Below are 24891 nucleotides of genomic sequence, written 5' to 3' on the forward strand. Positions count from 1 at the left end.
TTATTATATTATTTTTACTGATATCGGTGGGACTCGAATTTCGATTTTGCCGACAAAAATACATTCAGCGTTAAATGCGATTAATAGTTTTGGAAGTCTGCTTTTAGAAAAGTACGTTGAAGGCGATGAAGATCGTATAATGTAAAAATATAAAGAGAAATAAGTTTGAAAAATTAAGATGTCCTTTGAGAATATCTTTATCTCGCTTTTCAGATGTTGCCTAAGCCTTTTAGAGAGATGTACCCTGCAAGGACACATCCTTTCACGTCTTATAAATATCTCTGATTTTAAATGCGAGAGAGAATCCGCGAATGTCGCTCGTTTTTCTTAGCCTCTGTCTGTCACTTTACCTGAAGATCTATCAAACGTGAAATTCGAGTCCCAATGTGTATCGGATATTATAATGTATGTACATACATACACACGCAATGCCCTTGTATTTCATGAGATAATGATCTTATCCTACATATAAATAATAATAATAATATATAGATGCGCGTTTGTGTTCTAGATTTCTCGGAATAATATACGAATAACTCTTTCTCTTTTTCTCTTTGATGCTTTGTTTACAAATAATGATGCCACATAGATTTTGCAGAATGTTTTTTTATACTTAAAAACCAAAGCATAAGTATTAAGTTCTATATATTATAGTTAGTACTCCCCCCTCTAGCCATTGCTCTTCTTTTTTCGTTTTCGAGATACGTGATTTCACGTCGATTTATGAAATCAATCAAATTCTTGTTTTTATATATATATCTCTGACAAAATATAAATATATACAAATAATCTCTCAGAAATTATAACGCAACATATTGTGCATGATCTTTAGATCGAACATTCCATACTATTTCGATCGGCGGCATTACTTTTGGAATATATATTTGTATAAATATATATAAATAGGAAAAAAATATTGAGATTATGTTTATATATATTTATATAAAGTTAGATTTCAGGAGTTAGCTTGACTGATGATGCTACAAGAATCTGACTGTGCCAGAAAATAGTAATATGCGCAGGAAGTATTGTTTAGATCTTGTATGCGTTTTAGGATGTATACTTCGAACTTCCTCTCGTCTGTTAATAAACTGATAATAGATCATATGTTATAATTTTAAGCAGTGTAGCGTTAAAGATTTTTATTAAAAGTCTGCATTTGGATTCACGCTTTGATATAATATAAAATATCTCAGGCAACTTTTAAAGATTTTAACACACCATTTTCAGGTTTTCGTGAATCCTCATTTAGGATACGAATATCATGAATAAGACGATCATTATGTAGGATGCATATTTTTAATAGAAAATGATCTGGAAATGTGTGAGTGTAAAACGTCGTCTTGTGCATATACTGATTTTTTTATAGATTTTTCATAAGATTAGTATAATTCAATGTAGGATAGTTGTGTAGTGTAAACTTCTAACAAGAAAAAGTGAATTTTCCAAAACATGCTTCCTATATATCTAAGACTGAAACTAATTTACACAAAACGTATACGCATACACACACACACACACACACACATATATATTATATATATATATATACATACATATAAAAATCTTTCTCAAATACATATTTTAAATTCACATGATTACACTTCTTTAATATCTTTATTAATTATATTTATGTGAAAGAAGAATTTTTTAAAGCGTTTAACACAATATTAACATTTTACGTAGTAATGATCTTTTATTACTTAAATATTTTTTCGGAATATGCTACAAAATTGCGAATATATTAAAAATGATTTGTATATTTTATTGTGAAAATGAAATAATATTTATTAATTGTACAGGCATTGTCATTTTTATGTAAAATCTCGTTATGTTTTCTAATTTCACAGGTTTTCACAAACGAAAATCTTTTGTAGAAAAGAAATAAATTGTTTAAAATAAAACCTATTTCTTTTTTTTTATTTTAATTTTGTGCTAAGATTTACTTTTAATTAAAATTAATAGATATCGATTAATTTAACTAGTTTTTATTCCAGGAAAGAATAGTGTCGAAGATTTGGGACAAGAATCTGGAGAATCAAATCAAATTTGTCGTGCGAGCTTTCAAACTTCAAAACGCACATCGTACAGATCAGCTGATTTCGGAACGCATCCCCAAGGAAGAATAACTTGTCAAATGTAACCTGAACTGAATTGTCCATCGAGAGACGAGATTTTAAATTTTGCTACATCTCATTCATTAATTTGTTATTAAATTTTCAATTTGTTAATTGTGCGCACGTCGCAATTAAATGTATTGAATATATTTATGCTTATCGCGAGACGGTGACTCATGCAGTTTCATCTAAAAAAAACTAGAGTGGTATGTACTTTTTCTTCGGATTGTTTATATTATTGAATTTAAATTGGCAAAAATAATTTTAAAAAAAGGGCAAAGAGAAGGAAATATAGATAATTATATACAATCGATTTTTCTATATTTCCATCTCCAATTTTAATTTTAAATTATATTTAATTTCAGATTATATTTTTACATATACATAGAGTGCATAATGGCTTTTTTTTAAATATATAAAGTCTTTGAACTAAAAGACGACTATTAGGATGAGCTTTACTTAATTGTGATAATAACATGATATAAGTTGCCCTCCTTTCTTTCAAGAGCTAAAATGTTTAAAATTGATTTAAGGGGTTAAGAGCAATAAAAGTTATAAAACATTTATCACACCAATAAACATTGCGATATGGAAAGAGCTTATTTTCGTATAAGGAAATATGACACACATCTTTATCTATTCCTTGATATGTGTTTTGCAGAAAACATGGTAGATATAAAAAGTAATTCTTCCATCGTTGGAGAGAGCGACTCACATTATGAATCAAGAATACAAGCAAATAGTTCTGGCACAGAAACGTCTACGCCATCATCCTCTTCCGACTACATGACAGGAGAAGCAGATGATAGTTCTGACAGCAAAGGAACTATTCCGTTCAGCTTAAAATCAGTAGAGACTATGCTGTCATTATCCAAAGTATATAAAATAATATTTAAATAAAATCGAATCTATAATTGATAAGTTAATGTATACAAAAAGAAATGAAATTTATTACATATATATAAACATCTATTATTTATAATTATCAGTATATATCTTTTGATTAAAGATTAATTAAACTTATTTGATTAGCATTATTTTGTTGTAAACGAAAAATGAAGAAATTTAACACGAATTATCTTCTTATTTAGGATGCCTCTGAGGAGGATCTTCAAGAAATGGTACACAAGTGCAAGTTGATGGTGCTGGAGAGTGCCGAGTGTTCAGACGAGCGTAAATGGCTTGTTCGACGATTGATCGAATTACGTTTACGCGCGCAGGAGTTGCGCGAGACCTCGGATGAGAATCTCTTCGAAACTTGCGTGATCCTCGGGCATCACTTTGTGCCGCAGAAATACCACATCATCACGTCTGGTCCGGTTTATTGCGATCACTGCAGTGGAGCAATCTGGGCGATGTTGCAATCGTGGTATATGTGCAGCGGTAAACAATTTAGCCTGTTTTGATCACGTTGATTAATGTACACTAATATCTATACACATATATGATGTAGATGTAGATATAGATATTAAGTCAGAGAATTAATACAAAGCTGTGAATTTTGTTATATGACTTGATTATGAAGATACGATATTTTTTTAAATTTTAGATTGCAAATTTAGTTGCCACTGGAAGTGTCTCAACAATGTGTGCCGTGTTTGCGTGCACGTGGTCGCTAGCGAGGCTGGTGGTTACACTCATACAAAGGACATCTGTCCTGAACAAGGCCTTTCGAAACAGAGCTATCGCTGCGCGGAATGCAAAGTGAGAATAACATTTAGTAAGTATTCGATGATTTTATATTACAAGAGAACCAGATCAATATTTTGCTAGATAAAATGGACAGTATTTTATACGTCCGCTCATTACTCCGTTTATTGATAATTGCGCACGGAGATATCCCGTGAGATAATAATAGTACATTGTAAGTACATTGTTGTCTTCTTGCAAGCTTTCTCGAAAGGATTATCGCTATCTTGCTTCGGCAGTTCCTTTAAGCATACAGGTATTTGAGATATAAATATCTTTACATTAACAATGTGTTATCAATGTGCATACGCATTATCACTTTGATGCAAATTCTTTATAACTTCGTTTTCATGTTTTGCTTTTTCTTATCACATACGACTGTATTAGGAAAACTTCTGGAAAATTTATGTATATATAATAACAAGAATTTTCCATTAAATCAGTGATACATTACATATTTACATTTTCCGCAAATACATATTTCTGTTGAACTGTACAATATATATTATTATTAATCTATTAATAATAAAGGAATAACGATTATAGAGTCGGCATGGGTAGAGCCGCGACTTTGTGACTACAGCGGTTTATATTACTGTCAAAGATGCCATTGGAACACAGCCATGGTTATTCCTGCGAGAGTGATCAGAAACTGGGATATGGAACCGCGTCTGGTGTCTCGCGCCGCGGCGCAGCTTCTTATGCTTTTAGAGGATCGTTCTGTATTGCCTTTGGAAGAATTAAACCCGAAACTCTTCACTCTGGTCCCAGATCTGTCACTTGTGAAGGTGAGCCCAGTCGTATCATTGTGTGTGTATATCTGAAATAGATATATATATATAAATATATATTTAATAAATTAATAAAATCAATTTATATATATTAATTCTAAATAAAATATATCTTTTTTTATTAAAATAAAACTTTGAAGAATTTAAATGATACTTGCAATACTTCACGATTCCGATATATTATATTAAACTGTTATAATATAACTGATATAATATTAAAGTTAATTACTTCTCTGCAACAAACACGATAACTTTAATCTCAGAACGTTCGCATTTTAATTAATGCGATGAAACCTGCTGCGCGATAAATAACTAATAAATTGATTATATATAATATATATATATACATATATTCAGATGCAAAGATATTGAATTAAATTTTAATTATAATTGTGTGGTTAAATTGTAGCGAATGCGAGAGGAAATGCAGATGATGAAGAAGTACCTGGTTCTATGCTTAGACGCTTGTACTCAAGGATTACCGTGGAAAATCGGGTTGCGCACGCACATGATTGAGAATTCAGGTAATTATTCCATCAAGGATCTCATCGATCTTCAGAGTGGCATTCTCCTGGACGAGCTTCGGGCCGCATATGATACGATGCATGCGCATATTACGCAGCAATGCGAGCTCTGTAAAGCAAGGTAAGCATTTAAGGAAAAAAAAAAGATGCATATTCCTTTCATATCGACTGCAATTCGGTTTTTATGTCGAATTCACATGTTAAAGTCTTTACTACCAGTTGTCTTCGAAATTAATATATGTGGAATGTGTGAGATACTTGTGGAATTTTTTCTCTTATTGTAGATCTTTTTTAAAACCTCGATATTTTCTGATAAAATTTTAATTACTGTCTGTAAAAGAGAGCGAGAGGATGTATTTGTGACATGGCTCAATCTTTATGCCAAATTTATTCAAGACTTAGAATTACTAGAATAATATATGCAGAATTTCGAAATTACACAGAGGGTATTACATGTCTTTAAAGTCTAAATCTGTTTTCACAGTATTTTTTATCATTGTAAATTATGTATAAACACGTATAATTTAATTTAATCAAAATTGATATAAGAGTTATTTTAAATAAATTTTGACGTTTCTCAGGGGACATTTATGTGAGATATGTGGCAATGATGAGATCATTTATCCGTGGGACGCGAGCTCGATTATTTGTCCGCAGTGTTCGGCAGTGCATCATCGCGTTTGCTGGGCCAAACGCAACCACTGCTGTCCACGGTGCGCGCGTTTGCAAAAACGTCGCGCTTTACAGGGACAAGATAATGCTGAGGACTGTGATACAGATGAAACTGCGAAGGACTCCTGAATAAGTGCGTCATGAAATGCTGCGAGCATCGTGAAATGTTATTCGTATAATCGTGTAACGATTTATACTTTGTTGTACCTGTTATTTTTTTAAAGCGATTTGAAGCAATTTTAGGCTGTCATTTTTATATTTGTCTATCACTGCATATATTAAGGGTTGTATAAAACTTATTTACGCTAGTAATTTTATAATGCACAATCTAATCACGGTTATTAAATAAATGTTTATTTATTTTTATCTCATCTTTTAATAGTTAAATGCGTAAAATGTATGTTATGTATATAAATAACATAATCGTTCATTAAATACTGCGAGTTAATGATTAATTGTGATGTTACATTTTTATTTTCTGCAGAGCAGAACGTTGATGATAAATTACCTGATGCATTGTACAAATGTGTAATGCATATCATTTTATCGCATTAACGATCTAAAAGATAAACAAAGAAAAGATAAAATATGCGCGAAGTCCACGCTAAATACGTCGATTATTAATAGGTATCGGCAATTACCTACTCATTTGCACTTTTGCTACTTGTATACTTGCTTACATAATGTGGCATGACGTATATACGTATGTTAATAAAATTCTTCTTGGGATCATTCTTGACATTTGTGCAAGTGTTAAATGACAAATATTCGATTGTCATAGCGAATTCTATATGCCTCTATTTTCGCTAGTAGAAGATGTATATAAGTGAAGTTAAAAGTTGCTGGAACCAGTTTATATCATCACACAATCGTAACGAGGTAAGCGAATGCGATGTGTATTACTACAATGTACAAATGGCTCCTGGGTGCTCACCGCGGCCATATTGGATTGTGACGTCAGAGGCGAGAAAGCACACGCTGAAAATTCTTAGATGCCATTTTTTAATGAAAAGATATTTCGATTAAACAGCACTTCAGATGGCTTTAGCACTCTTAAAACCCTCCGAAAACTATCCCTTTCCCTTTATAATCAATCAACATCTGTAAAATGATCGAGATATCAGACTTTGACATGCGGAATGACTGCGCATATATGCAAAGACCAGACGGACTGGGCTTCATAATATTACATTTTACAGCTGTTGATTGATATATAAAGGGGAAAGGATAGTTTTCGGGGTTTTTTAAGAGTGTGCTAAAGCCATCTGAAGTGCTGTTTCATCGAAATATTTTTTTATTTCGAAATGGCATCTAAGAAATTTTAGCGTGTGTTTTCTCGCCTCTGACGTCACGATTTCGACATGGTCGGAAAGGAGCCAGGAGCCTTAATAAATATCGAGAAGATATTCTTCAAGACTTCAAGTCTCTTCAAAACTTGAGTCTCGAAAAGTCTTTTCAAGACTAATCTATTTGACAAAGCTTTGCTAGCTGAATTCTAGAATTCAGTGTATATTTAGATACATTTTATGTTATTATTTTGTTCATTGTTTGTTTCGTATTAATTTTTTTTATTAAAGCATTTTGTTAAGATTGATATATATATTTTATATTTTTTTCTCACAATAATATAGCTTCTTTGTTAAAAATCTATTTTTAATAATTATATTAATTATTAAAATAATAATTTATTAATAATTATAATAATATCTCAATTATAAAAAACCATTATATTTTGTGTGAAAAAATATTTTCTTTTTCTGCTTCTCTCGTAATAGACTCAACTCATCAAACACTGCGTCGAATATTAATTGTTTAGATTCGAAAACATCTTCACATCTTGTTAATTTATATTTTTTAATTTATACGTTTCTTAATTGTTAATTTATATATTTTCAATAAATATATCTCTCATGAAAAAGTAAAGAAAGATTATATATATTTGTAAAAAATCTTGGTTTCAAATGCTTTTACATATCATACTTGCATCTGTGACTAAAATTCCGATTTATAATTATATTGATATTATTATGATTATAGATAATTAAGTTTTTTACTTTGTTTTTGAATTTATCTCTATTTATAATTCATATGCAATCGTGTGACATCGTGTTTATTAAAAGTACTCTCTCAATATCTTGTCGCTATATTTATCTTATATTTATTATATATCTTATATTTATCTTCTTTTTACCTTCTAGGTGAATATAGACAGCACGATGTCACGTCTCTGCCTGTTCATATTCTTCCTTAGCATTGCTGTTCGATTTGGTGATTGTGAAGACGTAAATTGCACATCGGGCAAACCTGGTTCCGACAAAACTCGTCTATCAGAAATCGAAAAGATAGTGGAACACATATGGCCTTCAAATAAGGACCATGCAGGGAATAAAAGTACTACCATTGGCAATGTCATCAAAAAATTTGAAAAATATTTTGATATTTTTCCAGGTAATTCTATTATTTCATAATACAAAAAATTTACAGAAAATATTGCAAATGCTAAAAGCAACCATTTTTGCCATGTATGGCATATTTTATATAATGTTAAAAATAAAATTATTAAAAATTAAAAATATATAAATATAGAATATCCTGTTAAATATTTAGCATTTAATTTGTTTTCATAATATTTTGCCAAGATCTTTTTTACAAAGAAATCAGTTTTTGAATTTATTTTGTGTATTAAAAATATTCTTATAATACTCGGTGAAAATTTTTATAATGTTATATCGATTATGAAAGAGTTTTTTTTTATGAAAGAATATTTTATCAGAAAATATATATAATAGTTTTACAATTTCCTTTATGTGGTCTTCAATTTCCAAGTTTTATTTTTATTAGAACATTAGGAATGAAACGGAAAAAAAAACTTGAACTATTTGTTGCAGTTACATGCTATATAACTTATTTCGCAATGTATCTTATTGTGTAAAGAAATGTTTGTGTTAAATGTAATTAAGTGATTTAAATTTGTTTAAAATTAAAATATTAAAATTAAAAAACTAAAATATTTTAAATTCTTTTTCTTATTATCACATTGATTTATAAATTTATAAATACTTTTTAGAAAATTTATGATAAATAAACTATATAATCCTTATTTCTTTTATTTGTTGCATATACTTCCTGTAATATTGATAATTTAATTTTTCTTTACTGATAGCAATATCTCTTGCTTCATCACAGATTTATCACGTTGAAAACATATATAATAAGATGCACACATATTGAATCCGAAGAAAGAGAAGAAGGATCAATTATGTTTTATTATTATTGATTTAAATTTTGTTTTTCTTTATCTTGCAATGATGATACCTGTAGGAACAAAATGGTGCGGCGATGGAGATATAGCCAAAAACAATGCTGATCTCGGCCGTTTCAGTGGCACGGATGCCTGTTGCAGGGCGCACGATGAATGCCAGAATGATATCTTAGCTAATGGCACAGAGGACAATCTCATAAACAATGGTATCTTCACGAGGTAATGGAACGAACGAGATAACTGAATCATTATTTTCAATCTTTAACACTTATCTTGAACATTTTCGCATATTTATCATAATAATCTGAAGGAAATTTTATATAGCTTATGTATATATATATATATATAAATCTTCTAATATATGTAAGTCTAGTTATCAAATCATATTTATTTTGCCATTTTTTTTCGCGAAATAATAGACCTATTTGGTTTACGTTAGATTTATTAATAAATTTTCATTAATTTTTTGATTGTAAAGATTTTGTAATTTTTTTCACAACAGATCAGCTTGCTTTTGCGATCATAAGTTCTTCGGGTGTCTCAGGAATGTTTCCAATGAAGCTTCATCTAAAATTATCGGAAAAATATACTTCGATATATTGAAACCGCAGTGCTTCAACTGTGCATGCCCGACAGACAATTGCGAGTAAGACAAATTAGATAGATAAATAATAATATAATAATAATAATAATAATAATAATAATAGAAATAATATCTAAAATATAATAGAAATAATATAGAATCTTGTATGTAGAATATTATGAAGATTTCAAATTTTTTATGTCCATATCAGATATCTTAAATTATAATATAAATTCAGAAGTTTTACATAAAAATACAAATTTTTCAGCCCTAACACTGATCCCTCGAGTTGCAAGGGTCGGTGCAAGAAGTACCAATGGGTTGATAATTCTAAGTTTTCGTTATTCGAAGCAAAAGAATCGAATTTGGCAAAACAATGGAATCTCTTCTCTATATAGGATTCTCTTCTCGATTTTTAACCGGTGGTAAGATTTAAAAAAATATAATCTTCGCACTTTTGCAGTTCGTTATTTTTGACATATAAGTCGTATAACAGTTCATTTTTCTTAACATAACAATTGCAAATTTTCCTCTTAACAACAAGAAACTTTTTCATGTATATTATATTTTCGAAAATTTATAATTCTTTAAATAAATACCAGTTGTAATTAATTTGAATATATGATTAAAATTGACAAGGGAGAATTGATTAATCTAATTTGTTTGAGAAGCTGTTATACTGTATATGTTTTACTATAAAACTATGTTTGTACAATGTAGTATAGTAGTATGTTTAGCACAATATGCATATTTGTTTAATGCACAATTTGTTTAATGCACAATGTGAATAAAATATCAACAGTGATGAATTATCGCATTCTTCATATCCGACTTTTTTAATTAAATCCTTTATTAATGACGCTATACCTATATATTTAATTTAGGATGACTATATGGTTTACTATGAAGGAATAACGATTATAAAGTCGGCGTGGACCGCGATTTTGTGATAGAGGTTATTTATAGTGATTTATATTATCGTCAAAGATGCCATTGGAACATAGTTATGATTATTCCTGCAAAAATGATTTTTTTTAAACAGTTCGAAGCAATTTTAGGCTATCATTTTTATATTTGTCTATCACTGCGCATATATAATATTAATGGTTGTATAACATCTATTTGCGCTAATGATTTTATAATATACGATTTAATCACTACTATTATCAAGTAAGGATATAAACACACAAATTTGCTTAGCGCATAAACATATACATAAAAAAATTGATTGGTTCATAAACGTATGCATAAGAAAATAAACCAATCGAATTTCTTATGCAAACGCTTATGCGCCTATATGCAAATTTGTGTGATACTCTAAATGTCTATTTATTTTTATTGCATCCTTTAAATGTGCAAAAGTGCCAAAAATGTATTTTATGTATATACAAATAATATAATCGTTCATTGAACACTGCGAATAATTAAAGCGATTAAGTTATTGTGATGTTACATTTCTATTTTTTGCAGAGCAGAATGCTGATAATAAATCACCTGACGACTGACGCATTCTACAAATGTGTAATATGCATACCATTTTATCGCACAATGATCTAAAGGATAAACAAAAAGAAAAGAAAAGAAGAGATGCGCGAAGTCCACGCTACATTCATCGATTATTAATACGTATCGACAATTACCTACGTTTACACTTTTATTACTTGTATACTTGCTTACATAATGCAGCGTGATATATATATATATATATATATATATATATATATATATGTTAGTAAAATTCTCCTTTTGACATTTGCACAAGTGTTAAATGACAAATATTCGATTTACACAGCGAATTCTACATACGTCATCTGCTTTCGCTGATAGAAGATGATGTATTTAAATGAAGTGTCAAAAGTTGCTGAAACCAGTTCATCACATATTATATAGTCGTAAAAGGTAAGCAAATGCTATGTACGCTACAATGTACAAATTTTTGTAAATAGATTAATAAATATCGAAAAGATACACTTTTCAAGACTAGAGTCTCGAACAGTTTTCCAAAACTGATCTATTTATTAACAGAGAAATTATTGTACTTAGACAAATATATATGTATTATTTTGTTCATTGTTTTGTATTTTTTTTATTAAAGCATTTTTGTATAAGATTATTATATTTTATATTATATTTTTTCTCGTAATAATGTAACTTATTCTATGTTAAATCCATTTTTAATAATTATAATAATAATTTATTAATAATTATACGTATATATATATATATATATATATTTCAATTAAAAAACTATTGAGAAACTATATATTATGTGTTGTGCGTGAAAAAATATTTTCTTTTTCTTTTCTCGCAATAGAATATTAATTATTTAAATACTTCGAATATTAATTGCTTACAATTAGATTCGAAATCGTTGAAACATCTTTTTGTCAATTTATATTTTTTTATTTATATATTTCTCGTTAATTTATATGTTTTCATAATAAATATATCTTTTGAAGACTATACATGTTATTGTAAAAACTTGGTCCCAAATATTTATATATCATACTTATTCCATCTGTGATTAAAATTCCGATTTAACATCATTGATAATATATTATATAATTATACTGTTTAACAAAAAAAAAAAGAAACACCGGTACGAGACTCATCTTATAGTTTTTTTGGGCGCTAAACACGAATCTGGTTTTTAAATTGCTCCATCACGTCACAATTTTAAGAAATTTGCAATTAAAGTTGCAAAAAAGGGCTATTTTCACGAACTCTGTTATATTATAGCTACTTATGTGACGTGCTGGAGAAGTTTTCTTGCAATCAAAATAAAGTATATTGTTAAGACTTTTGACTCTTAAAAAGAACTTTTGGTATCAGTTGTGGTTAATAAGATATCCATGGTTAAATATGAGGTATATTACGGAAATTAGCTGTTAACTCGTCACTTAACAATATATTTTATTTGCAAGAAAACTTCTCCAGTACGTCACATATATTGTAGCTATAATATGACAAAGTTCGTGAAAATAGAGCCCTTTTTACAACTTTAATTGCAAATTTCTCAAAATTGTGACGTGATGGAGCAATTTAAAAACCAGATTCGTGTTTAGAGTCCGAAAACCTATAAGAAACGACTAGTCTCGTTCCGGTGTTCAAAACAAAGTTATTTTTTGTTCAACAGTATTATAAAGTGTGATATACTATGATCACTTTCTATTATATCCAAGATAACAGAAAACGCTGATAATTTTTTACTTTGTTTTCAAATTTATCTTCCTCTAATATTTATTATTCATATGCAATGTAGCAACATGCATTTTGTATTCATTAAGAGTACAGTCTCAACATCCTATCGCTATATTTATCTTAGGTGAATAGATAGCACGATGTCACGTTTCTGTCTGCTCATACTCTTCCTTGGCATTGCTGTTCGATTTGGTGATTGTGAAAATTACAACATTTATGAAAATGACGCAAACTGCATAACGGGCAAACCTGGTTCTGAGAAAACTCGTCTAACAACTATCGAAAAGATGATGAACGGCTTAGGGTCTCTCAATCCTTTTAAGAAAAATAAGAAGAGCTTTGCTTTGGAAGCAGCAACCTTCAGCAACGTCCTCGAAGAAGCTGAAAAATATATTGGTATTTTTCCAGGTAATTCAATCATTTCATAATACAAAAGAAAATTTACAAAAAATAAACTACAAATGCTAAAACCAAACATTTTAGAGAAAAAGAATTTATTTTTTGTGGAGCACATTTTATATAATATTAAAAATTATCTTGTTGAATATTTAGGATTATTGAATTTGTTCTCAGTATTTTGTCAAGATCTTTTTCACAAAGAAAATAGTCTTTGAATTTATTTTGTGTATTAAAAATATTTTTATAATACGGAGAGTGAAAGTTTTTATAATGTAATCGATTATGACCGAGTTCTTTTTAATGAATATTATATCTAAAAATATAATGGTTTCACGATCTCCTTTATATGAAGTCTTTAATTTCCAAGTTTTATTTTTATTAGCAGATTAAAAATGAACTCTTCATTGCAGTTACATACGATATAATTATTAAAACTAATACATTTGTAACATTCAAATATGTTTTTATTACACGTTTTAAGCTTACGTTTTAAAAAAATATAATTATTAAGATTACTATAAAACAACAAGTAAAAATGAGATACATATATTTAAAGAGAAAAGATAGATATATGTCATGCAATATGTAGAATGCAATATAAATTTTACAGAACGAATTATACAGCTAATAAATAACACGAAAAGTCATGAAAATTTTTTTACAAAATTGAATTACAAAATATTACAAGAACTTAATTTTGACGATCTCATAAAATTTAATTTGAAATGCAAATATGAGCGTTTTTTTTAAATATCGCATACATTATAGAGATAAAAACACTATTTATTAGAACAGATAGTTGTAGTAAACGAGATAATTAGAAACAAATATTTGTAAGGTTCCTAATATTTACAAAAAATTAATTTTAAAATTCCTTTAAAAATAAATTCCTCACGTGCTTTTTTACTATGATTAATAATTTTACAATTAAAATAACGATATTGAGATATTGAGATATAAGAATAAAACATAAAAAATATTCAATTGCGAATTACGCAGTATCATGGGCATCTGCCTTCAAAATTTACATTAATTAAATTTAAATTAATTGTATTAAATAAATGAATATTTTATAATTATTTTATAATTATAAAATTTATAATTTATATAATTAACTAAAAATTTATCTGCAGGTTGAGAATCGACATTAATCGATCGAATGTGATTCGATCACGCATGAGCGATTACCTTGAATTTGTTCAATTTAAGTCGTATTGCTATTTTCACAGGTGCATTTATTATCTTGAAGAATATTGTAACATAAGTACGAACATTTATCATTATAACAATAAAAATCTACAACATCTGCAAATTTACTGATGATTTAAGATTTTGATAAGATAATCGTATATACTTATTTATTCACACTAAAATATGAATTTCTATATTGAGAGTTAAAAATGCTTATAAAATATAGAAATATTATTAGAATTAAAAATACATTTCTACATTCTAAATAAAATAGCAGTACTAATAATTCAAAGGAATTTTTATATTTATTATATTGAAATAAATATATTCAAAATAATTGCAAAAAAATTTTTAATTTGAGAGATATATGTTTTGATTGTTGCAAACATTGAAAAAAAGTTATTGCACTGTGAGTCATTGCAGAGACACGTTGGAAAATTTCACGATAATAACAAGAAACATTGGATAGAATAATCAGTTGCTGATATGTACGATGTATGTTCAAAGATTTTATTTCAACAAATCTTATTCCTTTATTTCGATCAAATATATATTATATTGTAAATATAATCAAACCCGTGTAACTTTCCAAACCGTATAACTTTCGCAATATATTTTTTATGCAAAGCAATGTTCGGGTTAAATGCAATTAAATGATTTAAATTTGTTTAAAATTAAAATATTAAAAAATTAAAATATTAAAATCTTTTTCTTACTATCGCATTGATTTATTTTATGAAAATTTGCGATAATAAACTATATAATCTTAATTTTTTTATCTGTTGCATATACTTTCTGTATGCAATATCCGATAAATAATTTAATTGCTATTGTACTGATAGCAGTTCTCTTACTTCATCAAAGATTTATCACGTAAAAACATATAATAAGATGCACGTATATTGAATCCGAAGAAGGAGAGAAGAAAGATCAATTATGTTACTATTGTTGATTTAAATTTTGTTTTTCTTTATCTTACAATGATGATACCTGTAGGAACACAATGGTGTGGCAATGGAGATAACGCCAAAAACGAAAATGATCTCGGCCGTTTCAATGATACGGATGCCTGTTGCAGGGCGCACGATAATTGTGTGAACAATATTTCTGCCGGTGAAAAAAAGATCAATCTCATAAACAATGGTATCTTCACGAGGTAATTGAACAAATGAGATAACTGAAACATATATCGCTTTCAATACTTATGTTGAAAATGTATATTTATATTATCATCTGAAAGAAATTTTATATTGGCTTGATTTATGTATGATATATTATATAAATCTTCTATAATATGTAAATCTTATTATATGAAATCATATATTTTATTACATCCTTTTCCGCGAAATAATAGATTTATTTTTATATTAGCTTTATTAATAAGTTAATTTCCATTAATTTTTTGATTATTAAGAATTTGCAATTTTATTGACAATAGATCATCTTGCGCTTGCGATTTTGCGTTCTACAATTGTCTTAAAAACGCTGCTAGCTTACCTTCTAAAACTGTCGGAAAAACGTATTTCAATATATTGAGACCGCAGTGCTTCGAATGTTTATGCCCAACAGACGATTGCGAGTAAGACAAATTAGATAGATAAATAATAATAATATATAATAATAATAATAGAAATTATCTCTAAAATAATATAATCTATGTAGAATATATTATGAAGATAATTTCAATTATTTACAGATATCTTAGAATATCATATAAATTCAGACTAAGTTTTATATATATCAATACCAATTTTTCAGCCCTAACAATGGTACGGATTGCAAGGATAATTGTGTGAAGTATCAATGGACAGATAATAGCAAGTTTTAATTAATTACAGCGGATTCGATTTTGGCAAAATAAAGTTAGATCTCCTTACGTATATTTAATCGTAAGACTTTTGAAAATGTAATCCTCGCACTTTTGCAGTTCGTTACTTTTGATGTATAAGTCATATAACAATTCGTTTTTCTTAACAGTTACAAATTTCCCTTTTAAGAGACATTTCATGTATATTATATTTATTTTCGAAAATTTAGAATTCTTTAAATAAATATCAATTTTTTACCAATTTAAACCATTTTAAATAACGATTAAAATTCACAGGAGAGATTTCAATTGATATAATTTGTTTGAGAAGCTATTATAGGTTTATTCTAAAACTATATGTTGTACGCAGTAGTTTATCGTAATGCACATAAGTACTTATAATGTACGTACTTATGTAATGTGAATAAAACAGAATTTTATGAGCGTGATGAATAAATTCTTCATATCTTACTATTTTAATTATAAATTCTTTATTAACGATAATTATATATTTAATTTAGGAAGACTATATTGTTTACTAGTAGTAATTGTATAATGACATATTACGATTTACAATTGCTAAATATTATTTATTCTATTATTAAACATATAATATATTTTTTGTAACATGTTAATAATTAAGAGCGCGCACGTAAAAAAATTATGTTAAACATAAAAATCTTTGTATAATAATTTCGGATGAATTATCTCATTTAACAAATTTCAATTGTATTTTTTGGCGGTACGCCTCTTTTAATTACATGCGGAATTGTTTTTGGAACCATACTGAAAAAATCAAGAACATATATATATATACATACTAAAATGATAAAAATAAACTATAAAATAAAATTCAAATAGAAAATAAACACAGATTATTACATTATTATATTTGAAACTTACGTGATGCAGTCGATAATCGGACACACAGACAGACAAAGTGTACATCCGGTGCAGTCGTCCGTTACCTTGGGGATGTGGGTGTCAGGGTCGAAGGTGATCGCCTGGTATCCGGAATCCGCACAAGCCATGTAGCATTTGCCACAATTTATGCACATATCCTGAAAGAGAGAGCAATTTGATACATGAAATAGATCCTAATATTAGGCAAATTACTACAATTTATCATTTCACGTACATCGTCGATCAAAGCAATTACTTGCTTCTTGTTATCCAATTCTCTGTAGCTACCAATGTGTACTAACGCTTTGCCGATTATGTCCTTGACAGAAGGTATCGGCGCGATCGCTCTTGGAGCCGGTCGCGTTATCGTTACGTCTTCATCCAAGGGATTCGAATTAGCTTTCAACTCGGCTGTCTTTTGTTCGCGCAGTTTTTGATATGCGCCAAAATACGGTACATTCTACAGAAAATTTTAGACTTAGGAGATAAAAGTGTTCTAAAAGTATAAGCTAATTAATAAAAAAATACGTAATGACAAAAGAAAGAGAGATATATAGCTATATTTCTTCGTCAAAACTTCACATTTAAAATCTAATAATCTGTAGCTTCAATCAAACTTTGATTAATTTTGTTTTGACTTACGTTGAAATTTGTCGAAATATTGAAAAATTGTTAAAACTTACTTTGCCAAGCGCATGTTGCAGGGAAACAGGCTTGCCTTTCTGATGTTTGAGGGTCGGTGGACTCTGACCATCCCAATTCTTCACCTGTGCTAGACTCTTCAAGTATAATAACGTTTTTAAGCCGGTCACGTAGTCATCTATCAGGGTAAAATCTTGGTTCTGAATGGCACTGCAAATCTATGTGTTAAATAATGATTACAAAATCACATAATATAAAGCGAAAAAATTATATTTTAATGTTGTTTACTTCTGGAGATTAATGCTTAATAATTGAGTGTTCTCTCAACATTTCAATTTACAATTTCAATCTAGTTTGAAATTTGTATTGGATTTTTTTCGAGTACTTTTTACAGCAAAATATATGTCTCCGATTTTTGACGAATTATCAACGCTAATCAAGAAGAATAAAATTTTATTAAGTTTTCCATTAAATTTTTTATTGTATTTTTTTATTATCTACTCTAGATTTGTTTTTTCTTGCGTTGCTCTAATGTTCCGTGCTCTCTAATTATTCTAAATTGATAAGAAAGTAGTGGAAGACACCAGTGAAGAATAGCATAAGAGAAAAAGAAACACGAAGATTCTTGGCTATACCTGGATGACCGATGTACCGCAATGCAAGAACTGCAGAGCGACGTCGGCCGAGTCGACACCGCCAGCACCGAGTATTGAAAATCCCGGAAGATGCTTCGCGATCGTCGAGATAGCCCTCAGAGCTTGGGGTCTGGTAGCGTTTCCTGACACCCCGCCGTACGTCGTGGATTTATTAAGACCTACTGCTGGCCATGGAGTCGCATCAGCGTGAAGTCCCATTAATCCTGACACCGTATTAATGGCGGTAACGCCGTCGGCTTTGCCTGTATCAAACATTAATTATTAACGGAATAGATTATAATATTTTCGATATATAAATTTTTATAAAAATGTTATCAGACTGAAAGTTTTGTAGTCATATATAGAACTGCTTATTGCGAAAAAATAAAATATTTTAATTAATTGTAACATAATTATTGATTCTGTAACGCTACGATTTATTTTATTTTTTTACAGTGTACACATATTGATATAATTTTATATAAATTTCAGAATAATATTTATTACCTTCGTAAGCTGCCTTGGCGATGGAAAGAATATCGGTGATGTTGGGTGTCAATTTTATGAAGAACGGTATCTTGACGGCTTCGCGAACCCATCTGGAGATGTTTCTAACTAATTCGGGATCCTAAAAAAAATCAATTCTATTTTTTATTCGTTTCACACTTTAAACTTGAATATAAAAAAGCGAACACACAAACCTGTCCACAGGCTAGGCCCATTCCGGACTCGCCCATACCATGAGGACATGATAGATTTAATTCCAAAGCATCAGAACCAGCTGCTTCCGCTTTTCTCGCCAGTTCCGTCCAGTCGGCTTTGTTATACGTGCACATAATACTCGCGATGATGATCTATGCAAAGATATATAATAAATTCTGATAATTAAAAGGTTTGTAAAATATTTTAATTAGGATTATTTTAATTATATTATCATAATTCCATTAAATTAAAATTGTGAATTCAGCGAACAGCTGAAATATATATATACCTTTGAAGGAAAATCTTGTTTCAGTTCCGTGATACTGCCGCACCAATAATCAGCAGTTTTTTCAGATATTAATTCGATATTCAGGAAGCTACCTTGCTCGGGTCCATAATGATGGCGAGACGTTGTGCCTTTGATGATACGTGGTGACACGTTGATGACCAGATCCTGCGAAGAAAAAATATTGAAAACGTAAAGTTAGAATAAAAATATACATGTCATTTGTAACTTAATTACTCTTTAATAAGATACTTTATCTAAGGAGAAGGTTTTTGTGACAGCGAAGGCCCACCCGGCTTCGAAAGCACGTCGGATCATCGCGCTGATGGTGCAAGGTGGTGCGGAAGCCAGACCGAAAGGATTCTCGAATTTTAATCCACACATTTCGATGCTTAAATCAACGTCATCGATAGCTGTGTGAAACTTCGGCAATTGCGGAGTTTTCGGCACCGTCAGGTCATAAGATTCCTACATGATAATCAAAATATAAAAAAACAGTCAAGCTCAGCAGAACATAAATTACTTTGCCAATTTGTCGAAAAATTTAGGTAAATAAAATTTTATTTATTATAGTGTATTTTTTTATAAATTTATCGTAATAAGATAGAATAATAATTATAAAATTTTATTATTTTAAATTATTGTTATATTATTACATTAATAATAATAGAGCTACATTTATTGAGAATCTATCGAAAAAAATTCACGTTTTTGCGTAGATAATTCCTGAAAAAATTTAGACTTATAATTGATAGAAAGAGTAGACATTAGCTGATGACACACCTGTATATATTTGTGAATATACCACGCAGCTGTCTTTCCATCATTCACGGATTCTACGGTCGTTTGAGCGACACCAGCAAGGTCTCCTCCGCAAAACACACCTGGTACCGAGGTCATCATCGTGTTCTCGTCAACTTCCGGCAAATTCCATCTGTTTATCTTAATTGGTGCCATGGCATTCTTCACTATTTCATCACACAAATATAATTTTTCTTTATTTGCTACAATTTTTTTTTCATTTCTTTATTTATTTAATTTTTGTATGATACTGATTTATTATTATTATTATATATTAACTTGGATTTTTATAATATCAAATTGATGTTATATAGTAGACATAATATTATATTACTCACCAGCAGGATTATACAATCCTGATCCAAAAGCCGAAATGATGAAGTCCGCCTTTAAAACAAATTTTTGTTCTTCATCTTCGATCCATTCATCTTGCTCGTTTTGTTCGGTTCTGCAAAATTCGATTGCAAAAATTCTTCCATTGCGAACAATGATACGTTTCGGCGATTGGAAAGGTATAAATTCACACTTCTCTTCCTTCGCCAGATCCATCTGAAAATAATTTTAAAGTCTCATCCTACCAAATATACGAGTATATTTATGCATTCTAAGTATCTAAACTCTAAATTTAAAAAAATTGTAATTACAATTTTTATATTTTCAGATTAGAGTTTAAATGCAAAAATATATATTTTATATAGATGGTAGGGTAATTACCTCTTCTGGGACAGCTCGTATGTTGGTGAAGCCTTTCCGAAAGACGACGAAAACCTTTTTGGCTCCACATCGGAGAGCGGAAGTGGCACAATCGAAAGCGGTATCTCCTGCACCGAGAACAATTACGTTGCCGCGAAGAGACGGAAGTCCTTGGTTGCTCTTGCAAGCGCACATTCCCGGCTTGCTACCTTTTGCAACAACTGGCAGGAAACTCTTCGAGGTGAAAAAGCCCATTTCCAGCGTGAGATTTTCGAAGATCGATATATTCTTCGACTCAGGTAATCCAATTCCTAAAAAGATTGCTTTATATCCAGCATCTTGAAGAGTCTAAAACATTTTTTAATTCATTTATATTTTGTTAAAATTGATTGCAAAATAATATTTTTCAAAATTTTAAGTTAGATTATTATATTGATAAAAAGATTTAATAGATTGATTAAAAAATATAATAGATAGATAAGACAAAAATATAGATTTTTAAATTAATTTTACCCGTATCGTCAAATCATCTTGGGATAGCGACCTTCCTAATTCGATCTTCACTCCTATATCCTTAATAAGATCCACTTCGAAGTTGACAACGTCATACGGAAGTCTATATTGTGGTATTTCGGAGGAACTTAATCCGCCTATATAATTCTCTTTCTCGAAGATCGTAATATCGTCGTAACCGAGTCGAGCGAGAAATGTTGCACATGAAAGAGAGGCTGGTCCACAACCGAGTAAGGCGATCTTCGTGTTTGCACAAGGTACTGTTTGATTGGGCATTCTGATTTGAGGAATATTCATCTGTTTGAAAATCTGAAAGAATGTAACATATAAATTCTATTCATCATTTAATCGTTTCACACATAAAACTGAATATATACTATTTGAAATATATGTAAAAAATTAAATTATATATATATAAATATATACATTATATTACTATATATCTTAAAGTCAAAGATTAAAAAAATTAAATCAAATTTTCACGTTTTATCGTTATTTTATATTACAATAAGTTATTGAATTAAATATTGCTACTAAATAATATTGCATACATCCATTGCGAAGTGTTGCAGCCCGCCGATGTTGATGGGTCCCTCCTCGGTTGCATACAAATTGCATCCACCCACGCAAAGGTCACTGGTCGGACAAACCATACCGCAGGTGAGACCAAGAGGATTGTCCGACAGGATCGCCTTGGCGGCGCCATAGTAATTCTTGTTGGAGATAGAAGTGATAAAAGACTTGATGTCTAATTGTGTAGGACAGGATTTTTGGCAAGGTGCATCAGCACATTTCAAACAACGCGCAGCTTCCCTCAAAGCACCGCGTTCGCTCAAAGTAGTATGCTTGATATCGTCGAAATTCTTTGTCAAAGGTACGCAACTCTGAAAGAAGAAAGAAAAAATAAGATAACTAAATCAAAGAAAAAGAGAAAAGAAACGAATAAAATATTGTTTGCAACATATTTTACAAATTAAAATCTGCTCATCACAATTAATAGAAATATATCTTATAGAATATATTGTTAAGAGCTTTGGAATTCAGAATAAAAAAAAAGTCTTTAACATTTTCTTATATATTTGAATATTAAAATTTTCTCTTAGTTCACAAATTTATGTTATACTTATTTATTATATACATATATACATATTTATTATACATGAGAATCGATAATATTAATTTTAATTAATCTTTTATAAAATATCATCTGCGATAAACGCTCTTGTTCTTGCTCAAGATAACAAAAAAAAATGCACTTTGATTTAAATCTATTCAGCTATTTATAATTAAATTAATTTTTATAATTTATTATAAGTTTATTTTATGTATATTTTTTATAACGCAAAAGTTATTTATCGGTAAAATTAAATAGTACAATGGGAATTTAATAAATTTATACAATAATATAATTGCTAACGATATAAGGAAATCTACGAGAGATTGCAATCTTATCAGTAGATTACTGTTTTGCTTTTGATAGATCTTCAAAACATTTATTATGTAATACTTGATAATATTACCAAATTCTTCATATAAAATATTGCTGAAATCAATGATGTTCCTTTATATATATAAATATATATTATATCTAATAGAATAACATAATAGAGTAACATAATATCTAACAGAATATTAAAAAATTTATATATAATATATATTTATTATATATAATGATTTTAAAAATTATATATATATTGTATATATATATATATATATATATATATATATATTATATTTATATATTATATAATAAAATTGAATTTCTTTATCTAATTTAGATTTCTTAAAATTATTTTATTATAATATACAAAAAGTATTAATATACATATATTTTATATATTTATATTCTACATAAATTATAGAATATAATGATTAAAATATGATATAAAAAAGATATAAATTGTATATATAATATACAATTCATTTTTCTCTGAAGCGAAAATCAATTTTATCCAAGTAATTGATTCAATTTAAATGACTTACATCACATTTCTCGTGGATGTTTCTTTTCCAGTGCTGTTTGTTCTGCTTGGTCAACGCCGATGGTATAAGATTCGCATGATATTTGGACTTTGGATTGAGGTTTAGTATATTCTAAAAGATGTAAGTCGCTATTATAGTTAATAGAAATAAAATATCAAATATTTATTATATTTCATTATTATCATAGTTTCCATCAATGTTTTAATTCAAGAGCCGTTGAAAGATATTTTTATTTTGGAGTTAAAAATAATATTTATAAAAAAGATACATAAAAATGTTATATTTCTCTGTATAATATATATTACTCTTTATGTAAAAAAGATACATAAAAGAAAAATATATAAAAATATAGAAAGAAGATAAGCTAAAAAATTAATTTTAAAAAATGTTTTAAGAAAATAGAAAATTATACATTTTAATTGATAATATTACGTTACATTATACATATATGTTATAATAAATAAATAAATATAAATATGAGTAAATATAAATATACATATATATAATAAATGAAAAGAATAAGAAATTATATAATTTATTTGTGAAGAAAGAAACATTTTTTTAAAGTTAAATTTTTTTTCAAGGGTCCAAAAGAAAATTATTCCGACATTGGTCTGATAATATATCCTAATCATTCAGAGCTTTGGATATTTTCTTGACCAATATCTTTTTTTTTGGCTTTAGAAATAATTATACATCATTAATTAGAAATGACTTACATTATTATTATTCACATTAAAAATTCGTACTTACTTCGATATCAGGAACATCTTTACTCAACACGATCGACGATAACAATGCCATTTTTCGGAGCGTATACAAAGTTAATTATATGGAGATTTACGCAGCAGCTTTATGAAGCAGCCCACAGCGGAAAAACCGATATAAAGAGCTGAATCTGCTGAATTGCAGCAGAAATTACAAAGTGACAGGTAACTGAAGCAACTCACTTCGAGTTTACCTGCTACAAATATCGAGATTCTTCGTCACGCGACAGTTCACTTCGACATTTGCATTTATACTGATTAGCTAAGTTAAACTCGAGTAGCCGCTCCTCATACACTTACACTGCATGAATCATAACTCGAGATAACCTTCGTAAAAGAAATTTAAAAGATACGCGCCTATAATGTAGAGTACTAAATCTTATTTTATCTTATTTTTAATATTATTATTTATTATTTATTATTCAAAACTTTTATGTCTGTCTCTAGAATATAAAACTGATTTTTCTCATAGGAATACATTTAAATATTATATGTATATATACATATATTACGCAAAAATTAATGAATGTTATAAAGTAAGTGTTTATAATATCTCTATAAATATATAATTTAAATTTGATATAATTTACACACACAATACATAATTTATATTCTGGTTAAAAGATATATGATAAATTTCAGTTTTTGCTTCGATTATCAATTATCAGTATGTGTGTAATCACAAATAAATAATTTTAAAAATATAATTAAATATATTAAATTGAATTCC

At 28.7% G+C, this 24891-nt stretch overlaps 4 protein-coding genes across 7 annotated transcripts; 3 read left to right on the forward strand and 1 right to left on the reverse strand.

Annotated features, from left to right (window-relative positions):
- The first annotated feature begins 2000 nt into the window (after nt 1-2000).
- Def8 (differentially expressed in FDCP 8 homolog) lies at nt 2001-6399 on the forward strand. 3 transcript variants are annotated; one of them, XM_083043200.1, is made up of 8 exons: nt 2001-2323; nt 2779-2993; nt 3209-3500; nt 3667-3837; nt 4009-4062; nt 4353-4594; nt 5007-5242; nt 5703-6399. In XM_083043200.1, the coding sequence occupies exons 2-8, from the start codon at nt 2784-2786 to the stop codon at nt 5920-5922; spliced, it is 1425 nt and encodes a 474-aa protein (XP_082899326.1). In that variant the 5' UTR covers nt 2001-2323; nt 2779-2783; the 3' UTR covers nt 5923-6399. The 3 variants fall into 3 exon arrangements, with proteins under 3 accessions (XP_082899326.1, XP_082899324.1, XP_082899325.1); XM_083043198.1 differs by lacking the exon at nt 2001-2323 and having other exon boundaries at nt 2525-2993; XM_083043199.1 differs by lacking the exons at nt 2001-2323; nt 4009-4062 and having other exon boundaries at nt 2528-2993.
- A 123-nt stretch (nt 6400-6522) lies between these two features.
- Nucleotides 6523-10462, forward strand: LOC145939098 (phospholipase A2-like). Its single transcript, XM_083043202.1, has 5 exons — nt 6523-6672; nt 7992-8241; nt 9115-9274; nt 9558-9701; nt 9907-10462. The coding sequence occupies exons 1-5, from the start codon at nt 6610-6612 to the stop codon at nt 10034-10036; spliced, it is 747 nt and encodes a 248-aa protein (XP_082899328.1). The 5' UTR covers nt 6523-6609; the 3' UTR covers nt 10037-10462.
- A 130-nt stretch (nt 10463-10592) lies between these two features.
- LOC145939099 (phospholipase A2-like) lies at nt 10593-16691 on the forward strand. Its single transcript, XM_083043203.1, has 5 exons — nt 10593-11537; nt 12964-13247; nt 15426-15585; nt 15868-16008; nt 16188-16691. The coding sequence occupies exons 2-5, from the start codon at nt 12980-12982 to the stop codon at nt 16255-16257; spliced, it is 639 nt and encodes a 212-aa protein (XP_082899329.1). The 5' UTR covers nt 10593-11537; nt 12964-12979; the 3' UTR covers nt 16258-16691.
- A 99-nt stretch (nt 16692-16790) lies between these two features.
- On the reverse strand, nt 16791-24425 carry Su(r) (dihydropyrimidine dehydrogenase su(r)). 2 transcript variants are annotated; one of them, XM_083043193.1, is made up of 16 exons: nt 24148-24424; nt 23395-23505; nt 21963-22295; nt 21412-21720; nt 20920-21246; nt 20544-20754; nt 20188-20372; nt 19657-19872; nt 19408-19572; nt 19118-19270; nt 18924-19044; nt 18417-18679; nt 17823-17999; nt 17375-17599; nt 17140-17297; nt 16791-17022 (listed from the first exon to the last, which is right to left on the reverse strand). In XM_083043193.1, exons 1-16 carry the CDS (start codon nt 24196-24198, stop codon nt 16950-16952), a joined length of 3078 nt encoding a protein of 1025 aa, XP_082899319.1. In that variant the 5' UTR covers nt 24199-24424; the 3' UTR covers nt 16791-16949. The 2 variants fall into 2 exon arrangements, with proteins under 2 accessions (XP_082899319.1, XP_082899320.1); XM_083043194.1 differs by lacking the exons at nt 16791-17022; nt 17140-17297; nt 17375-17599 and having other exon boundaries at nt 17825-17991; nt 24148-24425.
- Between the last annotated feature and the right edge of the window lie 466 nt (nt 24426-24891).

The sequence above is a fragment of the Prenolepis imparis genome, unplaced genomic scaffold, assembly GCF_030444845.1.
Source record: "Prenolepis imparis isolate NDT839.2.m4 unplaced genomic scaffold, iyPreImpa1.0 SCAF_7, whole genome shotgun sequence".
Lineage (NCBI taxonomy): Eukaryota > Metazoa > Arthropoda > Insecta > Hymenoptera > Formicidae > Prenolepis > Prenolepis imparis.